General features: G+C 40.0%; 1 protein-coding gene across 1 annotated transcript; it reads right to left on the reverse strand.

Annotated features, from left to right (window-relative positions):
* Positions 1–1,516: 1,516 nt before the first annotated feature.
* On the reverse strand, positions 1,517–8,876 carry LOC118795696 (actin-like protein 6A). The gene is made up of 14 exons (XM_036554377.1): positions 8,681–8,876; positions 7,707–7,783; positions 7,159–7,333; positions 5,962–6,062; positions 5,601–5,698; positions 5,131–5,225; positions 4,268–4,374; positions 3,597–3,686; positions 3,080–3,141; positions 2,775–2,889; positions 2,611–2,691; positions 2,265–2,360; positions 1,970–2,056; positions 1,517–1,627 (listed from the first exon to the last, which is right to left on the reverse strand). The coding sequence occupies exons 1-14, from the start codon at positions 8,703–8,705 to the stop codon at positions 1,547–1,549; spliced, it is 1,290 nt and encodes a 429-aa protein (XP_036410270.1). The 5' UTR covers positions 8,706–8,876; the 3' UTR covers positions 1,517–1,546.
* Positions 8,877–9,504: the final 628 nt, after the last annotated feature.

The raw sequence follows: 9,504 nt of genomic DNA on the forward strand, positions 1-9,504 counted from the left end.
TGCACAAGGAAATACTCATCAATAAGTAAAGGAGCCTCCATAGAGCCTTCTATACCACAGAAATCGATGAGCTTGATGACAAACATGTTTCTACGGCTTAGCAGTTAGCAGTTAACACGCTGCTATATCAGCGATATAATGAATGGAATGGATCATCAGTTGCAGTTTTTGATCTGCACCTGATTGGCCAATTTAAACATATTTTAATGCATTTTTTTATTGCCGCATAGTTAAAACGCAAGACAAAATTCTGTCACAAACACTACAGCCTTGTGACTTTGAATCGGAGTTTGAGGACGTTTCACCTGCACCGGTAAATTGAAGTAACGTTACTTTACAGCACCATCTGGCTAGCACGCAGCAGACGGTACTTAGTGTTTAGGACTTGCACTTCTCGTCGGTGCATGAATTACCTTTTTGGAGTGCGAGGCCGCCTTGGTGAGCAAAATGCGATGTCTTTAAGAGATCCGTCCAGCTCAAATACAGCGGCTGAACGACGGACCCTTATGTGTGCAATCAAAATTAATGAAAAAACTAACAAGAAATTTCATAATCAGCGCCACTGTTTAATCCACCACGTAGCAATCAACGGGCTATATTTAAGACAGTATTTAATAGTATTATATATTTAGCGCATGCTATGTGTAATGAATTCGATATGTAAATAACCAATATATTGCCATACACAGATAGGCCAGGCATTTGGTTTTGTGCTGCATTTTTTTTCAAATTAACATATGAAACACATAATAAAAATATTAAATTAACCTAAAGAACTCTTCTTATTTATTAGAACAACATGGAAGGAGGATAGCCCACAACCACGCCAAAATCTAAGTGGTACACCTGCTATCCACAAAAGTCTCATTAAAAGTTTCAAGTCTTTAAAAAGGGAATAAAAAGCATTTTATTTTCAAAGTGATAAATACCCTTAACAGCATGTTTTAACACAAAGAAAAACTGGACAGAATTCAAAAATTTGCAGTGAGCAATTTTCCAGGTTTTATGTTGTGCATCATCCAACTGGTTGTTGTCACATTAAATTATTACTCTGATGGGTTTCTTCACTAACTGTGGACTAAATGGTCTGAAGACAATCTTTGAAGTACACATTAAATAAACAGTGTCAATAACCTGAAGGACAATTCAGGTAAGGATCCACAACTTTGCAAATATGAAAGGCCCTGCCTTTCACACTACTGTTTGAAACTTACTGTTGCTAGAAATTTGTCTTATACAAAAATTGAATTCAAACAGTTGTATTAAAAACAAGCAAGATTCAGCAGAGAGCATTTTTAAGTTAACAGTCCTTGTTGCAAGAAAATAGCAATTTAGAGCAGGCTGACTGTTATGATTGTTTGCCATAAAATGATACATTAATGTACAAATTATACTTATTTTTTCATACATATATTTTTTCATTTCATATGCATATATGTTTTATACAAGCTACAAAACTGCAAATGTCTTTCAGCTTTCCTGAGTCCACCATAAAGATAGTTTTGAGTCACTGTGTTATGTTCAGTTCTGAAGGCCGCGGGGTGTATCATGGACACTTCCTGTCCACACACTGCTTCCCTCCCTCCTCATACTCCTGCTTAGAGATCCACATTTGTTGAAATGTTCCCTGGAAAGAAAAAAAAACAGAACACATTAATATTATATATAAAAATTCATTTAACAACCAAGTGCTTTGTAATTAACTATACAAGACACCATGGCACATCAGTGAGGAGCTTAATCTGCTCCAGATGTAAGACCCTACATTATATTGAAACAAAAACTGAAGTGGGGCAAATTCAGCCAAGAAGGCCAGGCACTGAGGGTAAGGTTTTGTGAGAGACTGTGTCAGCTGATCCAGCTGAGCGTGATTTTCAGGGCACAGCATGCACGGTCGTTTGGAAATGTCATCCCTAGTGCTGTGCAGCGCAGGTGGTCGGGACATCTAAGAGACCAACAGTGAATTTACCAGGGACGCCAGGATGGAGCCCCCTATCCAGGAGCTGAACCTGCGCTCCGCAGCAGTGGTGTTGGCTATCAGCTTCAGACGCATGCTCTGTATTGGGGGGGAAAGACAGGTGCATGTTTATCTTTTAAGGCAATTCCTCTGCTTTTGGGACACGTTACTGACCAGATGTTGTGAATGAGCATTTCCTTGACCAATGAAAGAAGGGCAAGAAGTAACTGAACTCCACTTTTATTTACATTTGATACACTTGGATGGGGAAGGTAATATTGAAGGCTGGTCCCGATCTAGTACTCACTGGTGGTGTCTTCTGGGAAAGTTCTCTGTTGAGACGGTCTGCGAAGCCCTGGATCAGCGTATTTCCACCAGTTACTACAACACTGCCATAAAGACCCTGGGAGACAGTGCCGACAAAGCACGGTAGCATTTTTAACCTATCTGTAGCAATCTTGATCTATGTATTAATTCAAAAGTGTTATCATATGTGCTGATCAACTATACAATTCAATAATATAGGTGTTATTATTGGTTATAATTGATTTGGCATTTTCTCCAAATCATGAGGTCAATGTCTACATGTACTAAGTATTGTCCGCAGCACATTTGAGCCCCTGGAGAGACCTTTCTCCAGTGTGAGCACTCACCGGTCGGATGTCAATTTCACACATTCCTATGCTGGTGGTTACCACGTGACCCACCCCCAGCATGGTGTTTCCCGACAGGCCCTTCAGGAAGGAAGAGAGGTAGGTGAGCCCACCTTGTACCATTTTGTCAACAGGCCAGCCATTTGCTGTATCGCAGTCTTTACCTTGGCGTTAGAAGGGTCAAATAACCCCTCTGGGATCTTTAGCCTCTCAGCTCCAAAGTCACAATTGTAGCCATTGGGAAACTCATAATGAACCGTGGACATCTGAGCTGCAACTCTATAAAGAGTAGGTTTGAGGGCATTACTGTGGTGACACCAGACTTCTCATTTTATTATCAAAAGCGCTCTCAAGAAAGCACTGTATGCACATTGTATGCCAATTCCCATTGATCCATACAAGACTCCGTTTAACCCAACATGACCGCAATAAGAGGCTTTTCTAGAGGGTTTTGGGTATACATACTTACTGTTCATCATATGGAGCATCAGACACCTGAAGTACTGAAGCTTGGAAATCCTGCACCACAGTCTGGAGGACAAGACAAAAACTGCCATTCAAACATTGTACATCTAAGAAGTTACTGACAATACGTGTAAGAAGAGGTCAAGGTTTTGAATTCTGTGCAGCAAATTTCAGGTAAGTTTGGAGTTGATGCAGTCCAACTAGATGTTTTGACATGACTTTTTATTAGAAATTAAAGAAAGTATTACTTTTTTGTCATAGTGTGTGTACAACAATGTTGCGGTACAAACAGTTCCTTATATTGATTACTGTAAGTTGAGGGCTGAAGAGCTTTGCAGACAATGTTAAACTGGCCAATATGTTAAATGAGTGAATTACAAAGAAAGCCTGCGTAAGCCAAAACCAACCACCATATTTTAGAATTCAGTTTTTCCATGCTACACTATTGAAAATCTTTAGAATCGACAATGTCTGAAAATTCATTTTACTGTCTGTGTTTTTTGAGTAAGTTGTTGTCTTACATTACACATGTAGTTGTGCCAAGAGCGGGTGACCTGCGGTAACTTCTCCTTCTTCTTCCAGTTGGCAGGGGCACCTTCTCGCACGGGCTCCTGCCAAGACAAACACTCGAGTTGCCAGTGTGCTCTCAAAGTGGATGTGTGACTAAGGTTTTGACAAATGCTGGAAGAGACGAGGACATCATACAAAAGCTAACAAAGGCGAGGAGTAAAAATGTAATTGAAGAAGATGAAAACTTAATTCGCAGACAATGGCATTTTCCATGGCGCCATCTTGTCATACTCGTAGCATTAGGTTTTGTGCTGACATAACAAAAACTGGATTCACTCCTTCATATTACATTACAGGTCAATGTGATGTGCATGGAAACCAAAGCAAAACTTAAGCCACTAACACACATACCAAACTTAAAATAACCTCTGGATCGAATATGCACATAACCTTAAAGTGTCATTACAATCACTTAATTCAGGTCTGATACACATGTGGGCATTCTGTTATCAGGCATGTATACTACAAAAAGACATCAGAGTTTTGGATGCATGTGGCAGAATTACATATATGTAAATTTTAAAGATCTGCTTTACACAGAACTCCCTGCACTCTGGAAAAGAACACACTTTGAAAAATGATATATCTCTTCTGTAACAGACCGCACTAAGTTTATTCTCACCTTTGAGGCAATCATGTAAGGAGGGACTATTTCAACATTTAACTCCTGACACAGCTCCCTGCACTGCATAGTCATGAAGTCTCCAGCCAGAGGAGACTTTACAATGCCTGAAAGAACAGAGAAAATGTATTCTTTTGAGGAGGATCTTCACACCAGCCTGCACCCAATGCTGCTATTGTGAGTTATTTGATACACAGCCTGTCCTGGTAAGGATCTGTGAAAGACACCTATACTGGTTCTGGACAAAAATAAAATCCAGGAAAAGGGCTTGGATGGAAATATGAAGCAGTTAGAAATTAGGCCAATAAGGGCTGCTGATTTTGGTGGATACTTGGATTGTCTTACAAATTTCCCTGGGGTTCAGCTTTGTGAATTGTAATGTACTCATACTTTTTAACAGCAGTCCCACCAGAGGTCCCCTTTAAATGAAGAATGCAAAAACAGTACTAAAGGAAAGTATCTTTGCCAGAGGCAAATTCTCCCAACTTCATCATCACAAATTGAATCAAGTCAAATGTAAATTTTACACTGTCTCAAGATGCAGACACTTCACTTTAGTGCTGATTACAGCAAAAAAGCTGAGCAAGTTCAGAATGGATGAATGTATTTAATAAGACTACCTGGTGAACTTACAGTTCTTCCTAAATTTAACTTTATTCATTTTTATAGCAGCATTCCACTTCAATTATTTTTTTCAGGCTAAAGGTCAAAATAATAGGAAGAAACTGAAAAACTATACTACATATCCTCAGCCTAAGTATATCTTAAATTTCATTTTAATTATGGGATTAAAATGAAAGCAATGTCATTCTAGACACTTTGCAGACATAAAAAGGACAGCAGAGCTTGAAGTGGTGATTTACCTTGCTGAAGGACATACCCATCATGCACTGGGATAGCTGTTGTGTGTGTGGCCCCACTGTCTAATACCAGACCTGTAGACCTTCCATTGGCAAACCTGAGACAGTGAGAGTTAAGGGCAGGGAAAATGATTGATGTAACCAGAACGGTGTATGCCGTATGTGCCATGTGCGCATTCAATAGTGAAAGCCTCTTCAACACACTGCACGTGGCATGAAAATTGTTTTCCCTTTCAGAGTAAGCAATTCCTTAATGATTGAATCAACATCTACAAGCAATATTCAAAGCAATTTCTACATGGTGACTGGGTAATACAGCTATCAAGTAATAGCTCCACGAAACTCAGCTTCAGAAGCTTTATTCTACAAAACAGCGGTGGAAACAAGTTTGAACATGCTAACATCAGTCAGTGTCAAGCAGTCAAGTAGATGGATGAGTCTGCCTCTGATCGGCAGCGTCATGTAAAGGATACGCTGACAGGACAGCAGTCTTGCACAGGAAAAATGCAGGGATGTTGTAGTGTTCAAACATCAACTCTGTTACCTTTTCCCTTTTTGCTCTGGTGTTCCACTGTGTATAAAATTGAGGACAAATTACAAACATCCACTGAGGATTATTTACACTGTTTGGTAGAGTACAATGGTAAAAGCCCTTATTAAAATATCTAAATCATATAAATATCTGAAGAATTAGTACTGTTTGCTCTTCACAGTTAATTGGGAATACCAACCTACAGCATAATTCACAATGATTCAGTCCATCACTATTTAACAGCAAGACAGTCATGATCAGCATATATGCTCTCCAGAATGGTATTTTGTTAAAAGACTCACCGGGGCTTCTGACATGAGCACTGGATGTAGGCTGACCTCAGACTTTAAGTACATCTTGTAGGTGTGATCTAAAATGGCCTGGAAACTGCCCCAGTCCTCAACTGAGCAAAAGGAGGGCGAGAAGAAGAGAGACCATTACATTACACGCATTTAGCAGACACTCTTACAGCGACGTCCACCACAATAGAACATAAGTTCATCCATTCAAGTTAAAGACCACTCGTCAGAGGCATTTCCTGATGAATCAGGCCGGTTATTACTTCAGTGGCACTTCTCTTTCTAAGCATGCTGGAGACATGTTCCAGCCCCTGGATGCAGGTCTGCTGTTCTCATCCTGGCTGCCACAATTTTGCTGCTCTCTTCCTTATCATTGCCCCTTATATACCCAAGTATGTACATTTACACACTTCATCAACTAATAGTCAAGTGTCCTTCTTTAGAGTCAGTCTTTCTGAACCAACTGAATATTAATAACTGTATGCTCCATTTTACTGCACTGTATCCAGCTGGTTCTCGCTGATTTTGCTGAATTATCACATGTGCATAGTCTAATATGTCAGTAGTAATAATAGAATAACCAGGGAAGCTTCATGCAAAAAGTGGTTGGGATGCATCGTAGGGCAACATGCCTTAATGTAAAGTATGAACATATGGCAGCTACACAAGACGTAGACACATCAAAGTGAAAGCCTGTCCAGACTAGCTGCAAATCATTCCTGTGACTGAGGTAATTTCCCAGTGCCGTGGTTTCCTTCAGTGAGGCGCCTATGGAAAGTCAGCACCCTGGACAGCTCATGCAGAAACACCCTACATAGCCATGGCTACACTTGCATTTACACACGTGAACATTTAATCTTTCCATCATTAAAATCATACATTCATACCACCCCCAAAACAGCATCTGTTATCTCGGTTTGACATATATTAAACAATTACTGAAATATTTCCTCGGTCCTAGAAGCATTGGCACATGTTCATGCTTTCTAAAAAGGATTTAATCTCTTTAGCTACGTAATTTTTTTTAACTTAGAAGATGTCCTTATACTAGGTGATGTCAACAGCATATTAACCATTCATGCAATTGGATAAACTATACAGGAAAACACCTTGTACAAAGGAACAACTGCTTTTTCCCAGCTATGACGCAACTGGCAACATTCTGGGAACATTCTCATTTCGCGCAAACTGAACACATACTCATGCCGTTCTTCAGAGGGGATATGACCTCCATGTGCTCCCGTGCGACCTGTAGCTGGTTTGTATCGATGTGGTACGTGGTGCCGCTCTGCTTGACCTTGTCCCCGTCCGTCTCCATGGAGACGCTGCCATCATCCCTGTCCAGAGTCATTCCCACCACCGTGGGGAAGTCAGCCTGAAGACAGGCACGGAACGGTTTGGTGAGTCCTCCTGACAGAGCACCTGTCCCCTAGCTTCACCATCATCACAACTGGCAGAAACTGCATGGTCAGAAGTCTCAGAGGGAAACGCGGTAAAAAAAAAATCAGTTCTCAAACCCATTCATGGGACCATTGTAGGCCTCTCCACATCCGATCAATCCATCCAAGAGGCTATATTGCGTGCCCCGACTCAATTGCAGGGTTCACTAATTTTCATTAGTATTTTTGTATGTATTTTTTTAGATAAGTGACATTAGCTATTCTTCAAAACGCGTACACATATCTTGAGAAATTAAATTGTGTTAATATTACTTTGTAGATATAGCCAACATCGTAATCATTTTTTACCTTCGGGCAATCCTCGCCTGCATATCCCGCTCTCACAGTGTGTGATCCGACATCGAAGACCAGAGCTCCCACTTCATCTATAGAATGAAACCAAAACCAGTATATCATCCATATAGTCGCGTTGTAGCTAGTAAGCGAACTACCCAGCTACAGTTATACAGTATTAGTGTTAAAGACATTGTGAAGAAATATAGCAGTATGCCACTAATTCGCTTGCTTAGAGACTAATTGGCGTACCATTAATGATATACAATCAACACAATGAGATAACATTAGAGAACTTAATTCCTTGCTAATATGGCTACACCAACTTGCTGCCACATAAACGTTGCCAACTAACTTACAGCTAGAAAAGCGATGTTGGAGTGTTGCATAGACCGTTCACGTTACCTAGCTAACTAGTTTCGCAGAATACATAACCTGGCACAGTGATTTGCTATCTCGTTAGCTAGCTAGCTGTGTAACTTCCAACAAGAGTTTTGTTGCATAGTCTTGGTTACTTTGCTATCCATGTCATATGTGTCAACTTTTCCAGTAGCAACATCTCACGTAAAACAAGAGGTACAATAGTGTGAAAGTGCAATGGAAACAGGGCCTTACTTTGGAGGCTGGGAAGGTAGCTGGCCAGGCACTTTAAGTTAACTTTAAGTTATCTAGTTAGCATTAGCAAGCCACACTAAGAATAAAGCAAATAATCTAGACCAGCTAGCTAGCTAAAAACATTTACTTCTCCTGCAGAACAGCATCCTTCCCGGTCAGCACAACCAGTTCGCTAACTAGCTATGCTAGCGTGACTTCCATGCAAATCATCACCGCGAAACACAGCCAGACCAAGACTCAGTTGTCTTAAATCAGACGGTTCAGATCATAAGATGTGTTGAGCTCACACTATACATGCTCCTTGCTAGCCAGACTAAATAATGTATAATCAGCGTGGTTTATTTCATTCATTTGCCCCGTGATGTCAAACTCACCTCCTCCATAGACTCCTCCGCTCATAATTTCTGTCGATTTGCAGCAAGTAAAGTATAGACTACGACAGATACAGATATATAGTATAAGTAAGTATAGATCAATGCATTAAGTTCAGTATTCCCAAAAATCTACACAGTAACCCAAAAACTCGTATCCAACAAAGTCTGCGTTAGTTGCTAATTTCCTAAACATGGATACTAGCTACGTCACTCCAGACACTCTGATGCAGTGAAGCCAATCGAAAAACAGCACAACGTTGTTTCCACCTCCCGTCTATGTAATGTAGGCGTCCCTGTCCTGCTGAGAATTTCAGACTTCGGTGCTGTACTTCAAAAGTGAAAATATGGAATAAATCCATAAGCGGAAACGGGCAATATTTTTAAACGAGGGGTAAATATTGACGAAGAATTAACAATGTCAGGGCTATGCACGTGTCATGCATTCTTTTGTGTGCAGCACATAACGTTTAATATTGTTAAATAAAGTTGACATTTGTTTCATATTTCAAATAATGTAACTGGATAATCGTTGCAGATTCAGTTAGTGTAACTAGATAGGTTGTTGTTGGAAAAGAAACTAATTTCTCGTGGCAGTATATGGAGGCTCTTTTGCAAACAATTTAAAGATGGAAGGAGGAATATATTCTGAAGACGTCAAGTCATATTAATATTAACATCTCTTGAAACACATAAGATGCATTTGCATAAAACAACGTTGACTTGCATGGATTTTACCTACTCATATAATTTTACTATATTTTGTTTGAATCCTTAAATTTAAGGTTTATTTATGTCAGCACTAATTAGTACACATTGTCCAGGGC

The sequence above is a fragment of the Megalops cyprinoides genome, chromosome 20 (assembly GCF_013368585.1).
Source record: "Megalops cyprinoides isolate fMegCyp1 chromosome 20, fMegCyp1.pri, whole genome shotgun sequence".
Taxonomy (NCBI): Eukaryota; Metazoa; Chordata; class Actinopteri; order Elopiformes; family Megalopidae; genus Megalops; species Megalops cyprinoides.